At 39.6% G+C, this 19,018-nt stretch overlaps 1 protein-coding gene across 5 annotated transcripts in view; it reads right to left on the minus strand.

Moving 5' to 3' along the window:
• Window positions 1-19,018, minus strand: part of apba1.S (amyloid beta (A4) precursor protein-binding, family A, member 1 S homeolog) — an 89,609-nt gene that overhangs the window by 5,045 nt on the left and 65,546 nt on the right. For all 5 annotated transcript variants that reach the window (XM_041580147.1, XM_018243840.2, XM_018243839.2 and 2 more), the window contains 8 exons: window positions 18,773-18,918; window positions 17,937-17,969; window positions 16,579-16,665; window positions 15,300-15,485; window positions 13,018-13,197; window positions 8,806-9,018; window positions 3,833-3,952; window positions 1,573-1,713 (listed from right to left, as the gene is read on the minus strand). In XM_041580147.1, coding sequence (XP_041436081.1) covers window positions 1,573-1,713; window positions 3,833-3,952; window positions 8,806-9,018; window positions 13,018-13,197; window positions 15,300-15,485; window positions 16,579-16,665; window positions 17,937-17,969; window positions 18,773-18,918 — 1,106 coding nt within the window. The remainder of the gene's footprint in view (window positions 1-1,572; window positions 1,714-3,832; window positions 3,953-8,805; window positions 9,019-13,017; window positions 13,198-15,299; window positions 15,486-16,578; window positions 16,666-17,936; window positions 17,970-18,772; window positions 18,919-19,018) is intronic.

The raw sequence follows: 19,018 nt of genomic DNA on the forward strand, positions 1-19,018 counted from the left end.
AAGAGACCTATAAACTGAAGCAATGCAAGTAACACCAAGGGGGGGTTATTTATTAAGCTCCGAATACCCGAAATTTCCCAAAATCCAAAAAATTTTATTTTTTCTTTTTGTGTTATAATAGGCTTTTAAAAAGAATATAAAAACACGGCATCTCAAACCTGTCGAGGTTTCATCAAAGTCAATGGGAACAGTCTCATTGATTTTTGGTTGCGTTGGGGGTTTCGGGCAATTTCTCAATGTTTTCGGAGCTTTCGGGTGAAAACTCTGAAAAATTCTGAGTTTTCGGGGAAAATTCACGAATAAATCGCGAAAATCAGAGGTTTTCCCGCAAAGGTAATTTTTCAGGTAAATGTAATAATAAATAAGCGTTAAAAACTGAGCGGCTTAGATCGGAGTTGGTAGCAGCCGATATTGAGATACATAACCCCCCAAGTCTTCCCTTTGCCATAAAGTCAGTATTTGAAAGCTAAAGAGACAACTCAGTTACACTGAAATGTTTAGCACTTTCACACTTCAAGGACATGGTAAAGTCCACTGAGATGTACGGGAACAAGATCTCAATTCTAAAACTCACACCGAAACGAATGTAGTTTGTAAAATTGGATAAGAACTCTAGTTTGCACCCTCTACTATAGTTCGAAATACTATTCGTTTGCTATTCATTTCAGTTCTTCTAGTGGAGTTGAAGGATGCTTTCTACCTTCAGATTTGAAATCTCTCCACAAGTGTTCAATGGGATTTGGTCCTGGACTCATTATGGGCCATTTCAGAACAGCCCAGTACTTTATCTTTAACAATTTCCTGGTCTCCTACCACAGAGATCCCTTTCATGAAGTTGAAACTGTTGCAGCTTGTGTCTGATGGTCAGCTTGAATCTTTTTCAACCACAGTCCAGACAATCCTTCTCTGCAATCTTTGACACATTTTTCCCTTTCATGCACATCCTAGGAGATTGGTTTCAGTGCCACGGGCCATGGTTCCATAGGAACATCAGGTTTTCTGGAGATGGACTCATAACCTTGAGGCCTTTCATGTTTCCCTACAGTTTCCCTTATATTCCCAGCAGTTGCAACACATCCAGGTGAGTTTACTTAAAAAATTATAGGAGAATCACCTTTGTGATGAAAAATCCATATGGGCCCTGACCCTGTTGGGCCCTAACTCCAGCCACCACCAATCTCTGGCCCTGCTGCCATGTGTTCCACTGTGGAATATCTTTAATTTTTAACAGCAAAGTAAGTAGTGCAATGGCGCAGGAGAGACTTGGCTGGGAGTGGAGCAGGGAGAGGGAGTGGCTGGGTGTTGGGCCCTTGAGTCAAGTAGTCATTGGGCCCTGGGAACCCCTATCCAACTCTGTTCTACTAAAATGAAAATAATTGTGTCTAGTCCATTCTAGAATTCCTCTGTGTAATAAGATGAGAGATTTGTATAGCTTTTTTGTGTTGTTCCAATGCAAAAACACAAATAAACACAATAATACTGATTTGGAGGTTATGTCACTAATAATATAATATTTTCATGTAACAATTCACAACACCAAATGACTGTACTTCCAGAGACCAACTAACTCACCTCACCAACTGCATTGGAAAGAATATGAACTATCTTCTCATGGGGAGTTGCTACAACACTTTGTCCGTTGATCTCAATGATGCGATGCCCAACTCTCACTCCTCCTCGCTCCGCTATGCCCCCGCGCATAAGGCTGCAGATCTGCAATAAATCGGTATCAGATTCTGTAGATAATAGCACTAAGTATTACATGTATTTCAAGCATTAACGTTTCCCAACATATATGGGTAATTTAACTGGGTTTTGAGAAATCAGAAATGAATTAGAAAGCGGAGGATTCATTTAGAAAACACGGGTCAGAGTGGAAAGTGCAAACAAAAATGTTCACAATCTGCCACGTTTTTTTTTCTACTTTGCACCCTGGACCACACTTCGTGCCCATAGGCACAGCACTTGTACCTCTCCCATGAATACAGCACTGCCTTCATTCAGCAACACTGTATTCAAGAGGGGGAGGCTCATTTGTGTGAGACTTTAATTAATAAAGACCGTTTGCAAAACAGATTTATCGTTTTAATACTATTTCTTGTGGATTTATATTGATGCTTTTTACAATAGTGACAGTTAGTTTCAATTTAGAAACATTCATTTTTTTCTGAGAAGGAAGAAGAAAGGGATAGCTTAAATGGTGATCACAGGGATCATTTAAAATTCTGTACAATATGACATTTTTGTCTGCAACTTTTTAACCCATGACTTAGCATTGTTATGTCAGTGGCATCATTTTACTTTCCTGCCCCCCCCACAAAATTTTAGGGGGCCCCTCCATGTCATGTTACCATGACCCCTCCCTCCTCTATCTATAAACGAATGGATCTAACAGCAGGGTTCAAGGGTTTAGGGAGGATGTGGATCCTTTGTGGGTCTCTTTTCCCCACTGCTGCTGATAGGTATCTATGCCACTGCCTTGTGTTCATAAATGAGCCCCTATATCTCCTGCTACTGGGCACAGTGATTTAAAAACTACTGAAATCCTTATTTCTCTGCAAATAAATGAAACCTTTAACCATGCTGCAACAGCAAATACTGCAGTGACCTCTATATGCTGAGCCATTATTCTCAGCCGATGCCTTAATGAAAATCTACTCGTTATAAATGACACCCTCACCTTGGAATATTGTCAGTAACAGAAATCTACAACCTTGAAGGTCTTCTCCCTGTTGAAGATATACTTCCTATAAAAACATACTTGCTCTCATACGGTGGGGAAATGCCACTGAATGGTGTGGACGGAGGCTGTGCTGCAGGCTTTTAGTATTAGCTCGTCCATTTAATAAAGGAGGAGCCTTTAGTCAATTTAAATCTGTTTGGTTAAGGGCTCTTACACACGGGTGTTTTTTGTGTGCTCCCCTGCGTTTCGCTTTCTTCTGTTCAGCCGCAGGGGAGTGCAGTAGTAGACGCACTCAATTATTGTGAAGGGGCTGTACTCACACAGACGCATGCATGCACTGAACGCAGGTGAAATGCAACATAAGAGCCCTTACTTTGTTGGAAATTAGTCAACACTGGTCTCTGAGATTGAACATAATGTTGTTAGAAACACATTTGTGGTATGGGATCTATTATCCAGAATGCTTGGGACCTGGGGTTCTCTTAAAGGATCTTTTCGTAATTTGTATCTCCATATCCCAAGTCTGCTAAAAACCATTTAAACAGTAAATAAACCCAATAGGATTGTTCTGCCTCCCATATGGATTCATGCAGCTTACTTACCATCAAGTACAATGCATATTATGTCATATGTCATATGTCATATTATTACAGAGAAAAAGGAAATGGTTTAAAAAAAAAAAAAAAAAAAAGAATTATTTAATTAAAAAGGATTCTATGGAAGATGGCCTCCCTGAGCTTTCTGGATACTGGGTTTCTGGATAAGGGATCATGTGCCTGTACCACTAAGCATTTTTTCCTTCATTACACTGGAAATAAAACTAGAATAGAGATATGCTTGGGCTGTAAAAGTAATATTAGACTGTCAGTGTGAATAATGTAGAGTGAGTGTAGGCCTAGCTCTGCCAGAGAGAGACAAAAATCTTTACAGCAGTAACAGAGTAACATTGCGTCTGCTTCAACTGATTACATGTGACTGTACTGACAGTGTCTCTGCATTCACTTATAAAACGAGCAGCCAAAGTAATACTGGGCCAGGAAAGCATTTTTGGTTGACTCCCTTAGTGACCTTACGTTAGATGCACATTTGTCTTTTCAAAAAAAAAAAATCCCATCAATATAAAATATTTCTGCACACAGAGTCACTTACAATGCCATTCTGTACACTGAAGCCAAGCTGATATCGCAGGTCAGGCCTCCTGATTAAGACTGTGGTAACTGGGGGGCACCTCACAATGTTCAGCTTCACACACGACTGGTTTTTCAAACCCTTGAAAGAAGAAATTAAATTCCTTTAGTTTGAAAAATATCCACAGCACTGTCAGATTAATGACATGTGCAGCCCCTAGGCTACATCCACAAAGGCACGGACAGGGGAGCCAAGACAAGAAACTCGCCTCAGGCAGCATTGCCCCACAAGTTACCAGGGAAGGCAAAAAGCCACTCCTGGTAACTTTAGGAGCCACATTTCTGGGTTTTAAACCAGAAATTCGGGTGTTTTAGTGATGCCCCCCTGGACCTGAAGACCCCAAAATCGCCCCTGCACACGTCTAGGCCACTGCTGGATCCAGATGCATGTAAATCCAAGCACACATGCACCCAAGCTTGCCAGGTTGAGTTCTGTGCTTGCCAGTGATATACTGGATCTGCATACATCCAGATGGGCCCTTGATCACAATGAGCCCCAGTGCATTAATCCACCCCTGATCCACAGAGGAAATTAGTACCCTGCCCCCCTATATTAAACATGATGTTGTGTGATTGAATGCCAGAGAGTCTTCTTCTTTTGAACTTGTCCTGATTTTAAGGGGGTTTTGTCAGGTCTGAGATGACTTAATACTGGGTAACACTTGGCAAACTTGGGTGTTAAAGAAAATATGCACTAAAAAATACCATAATTTGCTTTTCATAATGGTTCCTGATACATGGTGTCAATTCACAGTTATCATAGCTCATCTTTATTATAACTTTTAGAAGTTAGAAGGATACTTTGTGACAATTTGCAATAGGTCTTTATATTTTGTATTTTTTGAATTATTTAACTTTTTGTTCAACACCCCTAAAAATATCTGATGTTTCGGCTAGCCCTCTAGCCTTTCTCAAAGTACAACACACAGTGCAGACCAATCATTTAAACACCAAGTGACGGGAAAACATAAGTGATGACGTCATCAGGCGTCAGGGGGAGTGGAAAATATATACAATACAAAAAAGGTTATCTAAAATACAAACATGAGAAGATCACAAGTCTCTATCAATATAACGTGGTTTTATAGCATGGTGTCAGATATAAACATAGTATCAAGAAAATAACATAATTGACATTGTATCAAGTAATGAACATAATGCGATCCACACACAGTTTTGCGGAGGAAGCGCAACATCAATTCAAAGATACATAGTAATAAACTGGAGCAAATGGTTACGTTTATTATTGCTACATAGTAACAAAGCAGGGACATATTGTTACTGTGTGGGCCGTATCTGTATGGTGTGTGAGGGGGAAAGGGTATATGGAAATCTGGATGCTTGGATCCAATAATTTCTCGATCCAAAATCAAAGACTTATGTCAGTATCAGGTTCAAAAACTGGATCAGGGGGGAGAGTCGCTCGATGGCAATGTCCATGTCAATAGCAAGGGGGGTGCACAGAGCTATGTCCTAAGGTCGGTTTTCGAGTCCTCCTGTGTTTGTGGATACTTGCTGGTGCTCAGGTCTATACCGGCAAGTGCTGGGAGACCGAGGCCGGTGGGCTTATGACAGCACGCTGGGACGCAACCGCGTCTGCCGTCTATCAATCAGAGTAACTGTGTTGGCAAGGACTGCGCGCATAGCAACCGGAGGCGAGATCCAAAGGCGATTCCCAATGCAATGGAGTGGAAGCGGTTGTAGTGTGCTCAATTAGACAGGCAAAATCTCAGTACTTGTAGATAGTTTAATGGCCAGAGCAAAGCAGGGTGAAGAATTTGAAAAAAAACTTAGCAGAGAAGAGCTTTAGAAGCAAAAGGAGGTGTGGAAATAGGTATACTGCATTTTTCAGTAGCAGTATGCACAAATGTCGCTGTCTTAAATATATTGATAATGGGTTGAGTGCAGAGGACTCTTGTATTTGTCTATATGTATTTTGTGGTCACAGCCTCATTGCACCCCCGCTTAATGGTTTTAAAAATTAGTGGTGAGCACAACTTTCCCTTGTTTGTTATAGATATAAACTGGCCAAAAAAGTTACAGAAAGGAAAGATGGGAGCAATTAGGCTAAAAACAATGGACTGTGTTAAGCAGCACGGCTCGTAGCAATCAGAGACGAGAGGCACCTCAGAGACCAGTTGGTGAAGACTGACCCAAAACACTGCTACCTCCCCTCTTCAACAGCCACCTGGCTCCCTCCGGTGAAGAATGGCTGCTACAGGTGCACTGACTACACGACGTGCAGACAACTAATGACAGGGCCCACGTTCACCCACCCACATTCGGGCAAACAAATCTCAATCAGACACAGGGTTACATGTACATCAAAATTCGTCATATATATCCTTAAATGCCCCTGTGGCCTTGTCTATGTGGCCAAAACAATTACCACCTTCAGGGACAGGATGGCCAACCATGGGTCAGCGATCCACGCAGCTCTCCTCAAAGGCACAGGTGACACCCCTGTCTCTCAACACTTTGTGGAACATCGACACACCCTGGCCTCACTTAGGAGGATGGTGATAGATCTCACCCCGATACCTACACAAGGTGGTAATCGCGAACGCCAACTATTACAATCAGAGCTCAAATGGATACACCGTCTTGACACGTTGAGCCCCAGAGAACTAAATGAACTTATATCATATGCTCCGTTTTATTGAACTTGTAGGCAGCAACTATTCCCCTTACACCTCACAATGTGGCCCAAGCCCACCCTCCTGAAGTTGGACTGAAGAGAAGCCTGGCCACACAGAGTATGTCCCCTTTTTCTTCCTTCCCGTTCATTCTTCCTCCTTTCTGTTCCCCTCCCCATGCCTTCTCCTAACGGGTCCCTTCCTTATATGCGGAGCATGTTGACTGGCACAAGGGGCGATTATAATACTTACGACTCCAAACTCTCTATTTATTATTACATCACGACTGGTACATAGCCAGTACCGATTAACATTTGCTGCTGCGACAGTACGTGGACACCACTCTAATACATAGAATTGCATAACCGATAATACTAGCAAGTGCTTTTGTGTGGGTAAGTTGACACTTAGGGGCCGATTCATCAAGCTCGAGTGAAGGATTCGAAGTAAAAAAACTTCGAATTTCGAAGTGTTTTTTGGGCTACTTCGACCATCGAATGGGCTAGTTTGACCTTCGACTACGACTTCGAATCGAAGGATTCGAAGTATAAATCGTTCGACTATTCGACCATTCGATAGTCGAAGTACTGTCTCTTTAAAAAAAACTTCGACCCCCTAGTTCGGCAGATAAAAGCTACCGAAGTCAATGTTAGCCTATGGGGAAGGTCCCCATAGGCTTGCCTAAGTTTTTTTGATCGAAGGATATTCCTTCGATCGTTGGATTTAAATCCTTCGAATCGTTCGATTCGAAGGATTTTATCGTTCGATCGAAGGAATAATCCTTCGATCGTTCGATCGCAGAATTTGCGCTAAATCCTTCGACTTCGATATTCGAAGTATTTCAATTCCTAGTCGAATATCGAGGGTTAATTAACCCTCGATATTCGACCCTTGATGAATCGGCCCCACAGTGTCTAGCTTTTAATGCACTCTGAGGTTGCACTACTCTTTACTGTACTGAGAGCGGGCTCATTGCCATATCTTATTTCACGATAATCAAAGCTCTTCCTAGTGCACCTCGAATACAACACACATTATTGTGGATGGGCTCTGTGTTGTGTACCCCTGCCACAGACAGGTGGTCTACCCAGCTCCGTACCTAGTGTGGTATTTAAAAACTATGCAGTGGTGATTCTGATCCTGGACAATGTCCTGTAGTGGATACCTATGAATCGTGCCTCTCGTCTCTTATTGCTACGAGCTGTGCTGCTTAACACAGTCCATTGTTTTCAGCCTAATTGCTCCCATCTTTCCTTTCTGTAACTTTTTTGGCCAGTCTATACCTATTTCCACACCTCCTTTCGCTTCTAACGTTCTTCTCTGCTAAGTCTTTTTCATATTCTCCACCCTGCTTTGCTCTGGCCAATCAATTCTATCTACAAGTACTGAGATTTTGCCTGTCTAATTGAGCACACTACAACTGCTTCCACTCCATTGCATTGGGAATCGCCTTCGGATCTCGCCTCTGGTTGCTATGCGAGCAGACCTTACCAACACAGTTACTCTGATTGATAGACGTCAGATGCGGTTGTGTCCCAGCGTGCTGTCATAAGCCCACCGGCCTAGGTCTCCCAGCACTTGCCGGTATAGACCTGAGCGCCAGCAAGTATCCACAAACACAGGAGGACTCGAAAACCGACCTTAGGACATAGCTCTGTGCACCCCCCTTGCTATTGACATGGACATTGCCATCGAGCGACTCTCCCCCCTGATCCAGTTTTTGAACCTGATACTGACATAAGTCTTTGATTTTGGATCGAGAAATTATTGGATCCAAGCATCCAGATTTCCGTATACCCTTTCCCCCTCACACACCATACAGATACGGCCCACACAGTAACAACATGTCCCTGCTTTGTTACTATGTAGCAATAATAAACGTAACCATTTGCTCCAGTTTATTACTATGTATCTTTGAATTGATGTTGCGCTTCCTCCGCAAAACTGTGTGTTGATCACATTATGTTCATTACTTGATACAATGTCAATTATGTTATTTTCTTGATACTATGTTTATATCTGACACCATGCTATAAAACCACGTTATATTGATAGAGACTTGTGATATTCTTATGTTTGTATTTTAGAATGGGTTTGGGTCATTTATCTTTGTCTAAAATAATGTTTTTCTATTGTATCTCTAGGATGTTTTTTGCGGGTATATTGCCACTAAAGTTGCCTGTATAGCCTGATAGTTGGTTGCAAATGACAAAACACTTGTTACATCAACTATGAATTAGCAGAGGTTTTGGGACATGTGTTTCCCTGAAACAAAGAACACAGACGAGTTGCCCTTTACCTTGATGATGCTTTGACAGGTAGACAGTGGCAGGCCAACTAAGCTGGTGCCATTGATTGACATGATCTGATCTCCAATGCTTAGCTTTCCTGATTTCTCAGCTGGCCCTCCATGCATCATATTGGCTATTATAACTGTGGGCAAGATGGATCCCCAGCCAGATTCCACAATCACCACTCCAAGGATTTCCCCCTTTTGCTTTTCAATAAATACCTGAAAAGATTTAGAAAAGAGAACGAATGATCAATTTTTTTGATGTTGCAATAACATGCAGCATTCAGGATACCAATGCATTAATCTAAATTCAATATTTACTATTCTCTAGGCTTTCACTTTACAATCACCTATGTAATTTAAAACTGTGTTCAGAATAATAGCGGTATCTGAATAAAGCTCAAAATCCTTATAATATCTTATTTCCATACACACAAAAGCATTGGGAACACTGCACATTCTATTCCAAATCAAAACATGAAGAAAACTCTATCAAATTTGTGTTATTCCTTTACTGAAAGTTAAGAAAATTGAATTTTAGGCTGCTCCAAAAAAATAGCAGCGTCTGCAATACAGCGCTGCGAAATATGCTGGCGTTATATAAATAAATGTTAATAATAATGTTAATAATTCTTCTTTGCAAACTCATTCACTGTATAATCTGAATAATGTTTCAAGATTTTGCTTTCATTTGAATCACTGAACTAATATTTAGTTGTATAACCAGTGTTTCTAAAAACTGCTGCACATCTGTCAACCAACTTTTGGTTTGTACATTCCACAATTCTTCTACATTTCTTGGTTCTGGCTCAGAAACGACGTTGTTGATGTCACAAGATGTTGCTCATTTACTGGTGTGTTTGGAGTCGTTGTCATTTTAAGGGCATTTTCTCTTCGGCATAAGGCAACTTGACCTCTAAGTATTTTTTTGTCACTTAAGGTTTTTATTGCATGACTGTTTCATATAACAATAGAGCAATTTTGTCTATAGGCAATAAATGTACAAGGAGTACTGAAAAAAATAAGACTAAAAAAAAACAAAAAGGTCTGATAGAGAGAGATGAAAGAATAACCCATACTTTCTCAATGACCTCAATTATTTTGATGTATTGATACTGATCCATGATCCCTGGTATGTGATAAATAGGCCCAACACCATAGTATGAGACACATCCCCATATCATGATGCTTGTGCCACCATGTTTCACTGTCTTCACACTGTACTGTGACTTGAATTCAGTGTTTGGGGTCTTCTGATAAACTGTCTGCAGTACCTAGACCCAAAAAGAACAATCTTGCTTTCATCAATCCACAAAATGTTGCCCCAATTCTCTTTAGGCCAGTCAATGTGTTCTTTGGCAAATTGTAACCTCTTCAGTCTTTTTTTCAACAATGGGTCTTGGCTTCACATAGACGTCTTCTAATTGTAACAGTATTCACAGGAAATACACTTAAGCCACCACATCAGCCCCATGTGCCATTGTCCTTACAAGACAGACTCCTTTAGAATATGGGATCAGTTAGTTTTGCTTCAATGGGCTTAATAATGGTGATAAGAAATAAAAGGCCTAAGTGGAATAAAGATTTGCAAAAACAAGAACAAGAGTTTATTGCATTGTGGATTTTAATTGGGCATTGTGCATTTTAATACCTGCTGGTCATAGCCAAGAATATCTTAATGTGAATTATATACATGCACTGCTGTATACTACATACTGGGGAATTGTATTGGTGTTTAGCAGGTCTACCTTTAGACACGAGAAAAGCAGTTGCCTCCAGGATAATGTCATTAAAGGGCCAGTGGCATTTGAAAAGAAAAAATACTCAAAATGTATTTGTACATAACTTGCTGATTTATGAAAAGAAAAAAATATTTTTTTAGTTCTCAGTGAAAAAAAACACATTCTTCCAGCACATTAGGATTTTTATATATGTTCCAGTTTATTCTCATTGTTTACTAAAAAAAACAAAACGGACTTTTAACCTGCCAAGACCATTTTAAACCAATATAAATGAAAGTCCTTTTATACATTTGAAACTCTTGAAAAGTTGTTAAGACTTCTTGAGTTGCTTTACCATTGACAATAGTGGGAATCTTGCTCAATGATAGAATAAAACATTTTCAAGCTTGGAAATTGTGGTTAATTGGTCAAAAACAAGGGAATCTTGGAGAGCACTGATTTTAAGGTGGCCACTCTCGTATGGTGTCCAAATGATAGGCCTATGCACTGAATGGGCAAATACTGTACAAGAGGCCTTACAAAGAATGGCCACTTTTTTATTGTTCCACTAGTTCAGGCCAACTACTGCAGCCCTTCTTCACGTCCTCATATGCTGATGTCCAATGTACTGCCCGCCATGTTGAATCAATGCACCATACACTGGTATAAAGCATCAGCCGCCACAAGTTTCAAAACCGCCCAATCAACGAACCAACAGATATCCATGCTAAATAGATATTGGTCGGGTACATCTCGCCAGCATAAACCTACGAGATTCCCTAAATCCCCCCTGGCTGGTCACAATTTCTTATTTTACAAAACAAATAAAAGATGGCTGATCATAGCAGAACTGTTAGTAAGTACACTGTATTGATAACTAGGGCTTCTTTAAAGACATCACATATAGGAAAACTTGAGGACAAATGGCAAACGAAAACCAGATTATAAAATAGTGGCAGCTACGCCACTAATCTGTTGTGATTTGTCATTCTGTTAGTGACAGGGAGGCATGTATTGGTTGAGTGACCACTGGCATATTCACCACCAGCCAAAAATTTAAAAATTGTGTAAACACACACCACAACTAATAAGATGCCCATGTAGCTCAGCCTTTTCTATAGTTCTACATTTATTGCTCTTTTTTGTCAAATTTCCCTAGTCAGTATAAAAGTTCCCCAACTCTTGATCTTGTTACAGAAAGCTCTGTATTTTCTCGTGATGTTTTGGCTCACAAGTACATTGTGCCCTGATTCTGAATTGTGCTTTTAAATAATTAAAGATAAAGGCAGACATATGAGCTGCTATGGGGCTGCTTTAAAGTCTTTGTAGTTTACAGAAGCTGCACATTTTTCTCTTGTTGTGCTTGCCAGAGTCATCTGTCATGTTATTCCTATTTATCTCATATACCAATCTGAGATCATGTCACAAGTACTTTGGCTGTATCACTATACAACATTAATAAATGAACAAATTATGTTGTTATGTTATCACGGTCCCAAAGTTTATATCTTCAGTCTTACTACGTTGTTTTGTTCAGCAGGGAGTTTTTGATCTATAGAAGTCCAAAGTGTTCACAAACTTTACATATCTCTACATTCAACAGACATGAGGCTTTGCATATCTGCTGCCTTTCATGCTTAAAATAAAAGAGAGTTCTAAATCTTGTCCTAGAGGTGGAAATACACAAAAACGCAGTAGTTGGTATTATCTGCACTTCTAGATATTTTAGGAGTTCCATGTGCATTTTTGTGTTAATTAAGGGGCACATTTATCAAGGGTCGAATTTCGAGGGTTAATAAACCCTCGAATTCGACCCTCTAATATCAAATTCGAAGGATTTAGCGCAAATGCTTCGATCGAACGATCAAAGTAAAAATCGTGATAAAATCCTTTGAATCTAACGTTTTTTATTCGATCAAAAAAATTTTAGAAAAGTGCTGGGGAAGGTCCCCATAGGCTAACATTACACCTCGGTAGGTTTAAAGTGGCGAAGTATGAAGTCAAAGTATTTTTTAAAGACACAGTACTTCGACTATCGAATGGTCAAATAGTCAAACGATTTTTACTTCGAATCGATCGAATTTGACCCATTCGATGGTCGAAGGACCCAAAAAAATACTTTGAAATTCGAAGTTTTTCACATTTTAATTCTTCACTCGAGCTTAATAAATCTGCCCCTAAGTGTAAAAGATGCAACTCTAAATGTTTTGAATCCTAAAACTCACACTGACAACTACAAGGGTCAGTTGTACCTTTAAATAGGCAGCTGACATACTTATTTACCAATGTAATTTCAGGTTAAAATAGATGCATTTTTTGCTATGATTGACAATTTTTTTCTAGATGAACTCATGTCGCCCAATAGTTCATTTTAAACCCAAAGTCTTGTATATTGGTCTCTGGATTTAAATAAAAACAAGCATGAATTTCTCCTACAGGTTTCGGTCCATATGCTGACTAAGACTGATTAATAAACACAGGCTAGAATAACACTTACGTCTTTGCAGTTCTCTGACTTAGAGAAGTGGATGAGATCATCATTATACATGTCCTGAGTATTGAGCAGGTCGCTGTATTCTTTCTGGCTCAGATCTTCTGGGTTAATACCATTTGCCCTCAGGAACTCCTGGTAAGCCACACTGAAAGCCTGGCCTATGGACTGAGCAATTAGCTGTGCCTATGTTGTAGAGAAAAGCAGAAATTAGATTGATTAGGGTGAAGAATATACTCTCATTATTGGATTATATATTGTCAACATTTGTAACATTTCCTTTTCTTTCTTTTGCTCTCTGTATTCCCAGCATAAGGATAGTATTCCAACACGGTGCAGCTTATTTTAAAATATTAGAGGCATTGCTAATATTGAAAAAGAAAAATAAGACAGAATTTAGAGGAATGTGCCTCAGTACCTTTAAAGCAACTTTACCGATATAATCACTGGAAATCCCGAAAGAATCCAGCATCCTAATTTAATACCATTTCTATAATTAGGCAATGAAGTTGTATTTTACTGTAAGAATTCTTGACAGAAGTATCTAAAAACCTTACCTGTTTGGAAGCTGGTCAAATAGGACAAGAGCATGTACGCTCCCCCCCAAAATCAATGATGTGGACAGCACTGCTTTTAACGTTTATTTCCTAGCACATTTATTCATCAGAGCCCAACCTTCTCTGATGTAGACCAGACAGAAATATACTGCAGGGTCTTAAATTGGAGTGTAAAATGGACATTTCAATAAAAAATACACAAATTCAGCCAAGAGGAACACGTGAAAATTTTTGATAAAATGCATTCAGCTGTAATATAAACTTTAACATTTATTTTTAAATGAATATACGAATATATTTCTACTAATTTCTATATTTCTATTAATGGCAGGATGATTCTAATTAACTTTATCACATTGCAAGTACCCCGCAAGCAAGAAGCAGGACGTGGCTAAGCACAACTGGATGGCAAGGTCAGCCAACATCTATCCATCCAGACAATATGTGCCCCCTCCTAATTATAGCCGGTTCATTGCTGGGGTGTAATGTGAGATGAATACAAACATGCAAATAGAGTATGTCAAGAACAATTACAGCAATGAACAGACAAAGTTATACTAAATAGCATTAATCATATTTCCACATAAAGAAAATGACTAATAATAACAACCTATCATACTGTATAAGAATCCCATTCATATTATATTAACTAATAGGAACCGACACTCGTATAATCATTAATTTTACAGAGCTCCCAGCAGGAAAGATGAGACCCAGGGATGGAGAAATTACCTGTCAAACATTGCACTGCAGCTGTGGAAAGAACTGGCACATGAGTGAAATGAATGCTAATATTCCTAAAGCAAATCCTACGTGCTAAACCTGATAGATAGTAAAAATAGAAAGCGGCTCATTAAAACTGCCACATTACCGGATTTTATAAGACCATACTACAAAAAACATCAGATCAAAGCAAAGCTTAAATCAATGAATAAAATTTTTTTTTTAAAAAAGAACTAATCTCTAAAAAAAGATGCCTTTTTATATATTAGGTAACATGTTTATTAACAAAAAATGCTAGCGTTGCCTAATTTACACACTGTGGGAAAAGATAGAAGTTACATGGACGTATATGCTGCAGCAAATACATTATATTACACAAGTCCAGGGAACCTTAATAAATAAAATATAGTTGTTGTAGAAAATGGAGGCGGGAACCCGGTTACCCAAAAAAATTTTTACAGACCTTTGCAGGCTATCACTCAGAAAAAAGGAAAAGACTAAAAATTGAGGCAGTCCTATGCACTTCATTGCCTGGTCCGAGTTGGCGAAGGCAAATCTGGCGAAAAGGTAACGTTTAGCAAAATCCGCATCTTAGTGAATTTGCAGAGTTATGTCCAATCGACAAAGCAAAAATTCGCAGTGCAATTGATCGCTAGAGTCTGTCTCTTTTGCTAGTATAGTTACGTCTGCACCCATTAGCGAATTTGTGAAGCGCCTAAATGACGTCACGCTGGCGAATTTTAGCTAGCGTTAGTCACTTAGGGAATCTGCCCCTATGTGTCTCACTCTCCTTGTCATTCCTGCACAGATAGTAAGAAGTTGTTTTTCTCCTGCCTCACAAAAAATGAATATTTTCAAGATATTCCTTCGGCACTATCAGAATGACGTACATACTCATCAGTACTCTTGGGCTTCGGTGAAAAACGCATTTGCAGGGTGTGGGCAAACATGTGCTTCTATGGAGTATTTGGACCCTTAATCCAATGTGATATTGTATATGCTACTTACATCTTCAGATTCAAAAACATGGCAGATCATCTTGTATTGCCGCTTTCCATCTTGAGAAGGGTGAGAGGCCTCCACACTGTCTTGGGAGTTGGAGCGTGGCATGCGCCTACGTGCCATAAGGACCACAATATTGCCAATATCTGCAATGTAAGAGATGGTCCGCAAAGGATGATCCATCATGGTTTCCTGCAGAAACAATGAGCAGTTACGCAGTTATCATGGAGGGCATGGCTTATGGCTGAAAATTACTTATCACACATAATGATCACACAGAGTTGACTGGTACAAGGAAAGCAATTGATATAGGTTGAATGAACAGGATAAAAACTGTTTAATGTAAATGGAACTCAACATTGGTCTTTCTTCAGGGTTATAATGAATAGATGTAAACAATTTTAAATATAGATATTATTCAGTTTGAACTGGCCTACTGAATAGCTCAAACTAGATAGGCTATACAGACATAATGGCAATTATATGGAATCATTACATAGATACAAGATACCAGAAGGGCTTAATCTTTTGATAAATCTGCCCAATAGTTGCCACTGGCTGTATGTTCTTGGTGGAGGATAGAACTGAAGGAAAAAGTAGAGGATAAATTATCTGACCTTGTTTTCATTTTCTAAAAATAAAAAACTTTGTAAGGGAAAGAAGCACCGTCAGAGCAGCACCTGCAACTGATCCTTTGTGAATAGGATATTACTGCTGCGTCAGGGGGACAAATGACAACACTGGGTGTTCGAAGGCATTCAGAACATGGTTCCTTTACCGAGGCAGCTTGTTTGCACGAAGCTGTTCCTTTTCCTCAAAATATGCGGATATTATAGGTTTAGTGAAGCCGGTGCTTTCATGTGTATGTCTCCTGGGTTAATTAATCAATTAACATCCAATCAATTTTGTGCAGTAAAAACTAGGCAGGTTAAATTGTTTTGCAATTTTGTTTGAATTGATAGAGACCTCAGCTGAACAGTTGATTGCTGGGGAACGTTGTGTCATGAGGAAGTGTCTAAGCTGATGTTGGCATAAAAGTCAAAGCTACTGGTGAAAGCATATGTTCATCTACTGTAATGTATGGGCAAATGTTCACCATATATTAGAAACAACAAAACCTAGCCTCCTTACTAAATCCAAAACCGTATGTCTGCAAACAAATTGGGCCAAAACTCAAAATACATATTTAGTGTTTTGTTGAGCAAACATTCGGCAGCCAGGATAGGGTAAAATTAGGAAATACTGGTCATTTGGGCTGGATCCCCAACATCACTTGCTCACTTACCTGGGAGTCAGCATTTAATACTTTTATCCTCTGTGTAGAAATAAAGAGGTCCACTTCGGTCATAGGCTGTGCCTCCCCTTCTGTAGCCTGCAAAATGTAATCAGGTAAAATGGGTTCATAAAATGATTGCCAACTGCATGCCATATGAGGGCAGTTAGTTAATAATACACCATGATATCAGAACAACAGACATTAGATATTTCACCCAACGAACATCACTTGGATTAAAAATTTAGCAACGTAAGGCTAATGGCACATGGTTTGTTTTCACTGCCTTCCATAGAGCCGGAACTAGGGGGTAGGCAGAAGAGGCATGTGCCTAGGGTGCAGTGGAAGGTGTGCACTGAGTATATACCTTTTCTGCCTGCACTCCTTTAGGTTTGAGTCCTGCGCAGGTCCATTTTTTGGAAGCCGTACTCGACCGGTACCAGCAACCTGCAATCTGCATTTTTACCCGATTGGACCCGTTACCCGACTCGCAAGTAACTTATCTGCAACCCGGACCCTCGACCCGCTGACCATCAAGAATCAGGAAGTGCTGTCATTGTAGACCGGAAGTGACATCATCGGAAGTAGGCGTGATCAGAAAAAAGGAGTAAAAATCACTATTGAGAAGACCCGCGACCTTGCCAACATGCGTCTATACCCGCACCGGGAACTTCTACCTGCAACCCGCAGGGTACCGCAGGTTTTTGCGGGTACCCGACCCACTGCAGGACTCTAGTTTAGGTCTTTTCTAAGTAGATTCTCTACCCAGTATCAGTATAAAGTATCACATGCTGCTGTTCTGATATCAGACGGTTTACATACACAACATAATTAAATAACTAAAGAAATCAAGCAAGCAGTGAATATTTTCAGACATATTAAAAAGGGTATGTATGTAATTTTCAGAAATGTTGTCAAATGGTGGAGTAGTAATCTTTTTTTTTTGCATCCAGCAACATGTATTTCTCATTAAAGGTGTATATTTTGGTTCATAAGAAGGCTACATACATTAAAAGTTCTACCCTCAATATTAACTTAGCGACCCACTGATTTCAATACCCCAGTCCAAGTTATCTCAGAATTTCAAATTAAAATCCTATCTGACCCAGCATAGAGTTTAATTCAACAGCCAGAAGACTGCAGCTTACCCAATGTAAATGGGTTGATCTAAAGAAGAATAACGTGAGATGAACGGAGAAAATAAAAAACATAAAAAGGCTGTTCTGATGGTGAATGCATCGTTTTGGGGACTCTACTTGGAGGGCAGTTTGCTGGATGCAGAAAATATGAAATGCAAAGAAAAAACGGATAGTAAAAACAAAAAAGATTAAAAAAGGAACAAGCATAAAACTGATGATTTGGTACTGCACCTTCTTTCTGCTTTTGGCTAATTTCTGGGCCATCTGCTTAGCAGGAAATAAACAGAAACAGGAATATGGTTAGAAAATACATCACATAGACTATACCTAAGCAGAGGGGGAGTCACAAACAGAGCAGCCCTTCATCTGATGGATTGCTGGCCCAATTCTCTAAAGTGCAACACAAACAAATGGAGAGTGCCTTCAGGGCTCAGTTCAGATTAAGTTAAATCTTTGGCCCCATAAATGTCTCCTAAGTCCTAGTTGTCTTTTATCGGTGCTGTTGAGCTTTGAACCATTAAAACAATAATTTGCATATATATATATAATTTTTTCTCTACAAAAAGACTGATACATTTTAATGCCACCACTGCTCCTTGATTATATGCAGAGCCCTCTCTGTGATGAAAAGGGCCAAAAACATAAAATATCATGAAATAACTAATATTGATGCATGGATGCAGCTTTTTTTTTTTAAAAACAAAATGAAGATGCAGAGAAATTGGACTCTTTATCCCTATTTGTTTATGTAGCTTCCCAGTTCTGTGACCTCCATTAAAATTACAGGTGTGTTACAACAGAGCTGCCACATGGAAGTAAACCTTAGATGGGAATATGAATCCTAACGAATGCTAAAATATAGGTAGGTACTAAATAGTTAACCATAGCAACCAATTAGCTCTTCGCTTTCATTTTCAAACTTGCAGTAGGCTGACCAGAACTAGTTGCTGATTGGCTACCATTGGTAACTGCACTGATAACATTTAGCACCAGTTTGTAAATTGCCTGCCAAGACACTGATGGGTTAAATTTTGATTCAAACTGCAAATTTATATCAATAAACTCACCTTAATCCGACTTACAGCTTCCTGTGCTTGCATCATACGCACGTTCTTAGAAGGGGTCTTGTCAGAAAGCAGCTGTGTAGAGCCGAGGTAATTGGCAGCAAAAATAATTCCATCAATTAGGTCTTCTGGATCACAGGGTCCGGGCACTGGAACAGATTGTCAAAAATTCTATGTATTCAATGTGCACAATAAAGTCTTAAACGCTCCTTTAATATTGCAAAACTGTGAAACACAGCAGGACCTTCC

Source organism: Xenopus laevis, chromosome 1S (genome assembly GCF_017654675.1).
Source record: "Xenopus laevis strain J_2021 chromosome 1S, Xenopus_laevis_v10.1, whole genome shotgun sequence".
NCBI lineage: Eukaryota > Metazoa > Chordata > Amphibia > Anura > Pipidae > Xenopus > Xenopus laevis.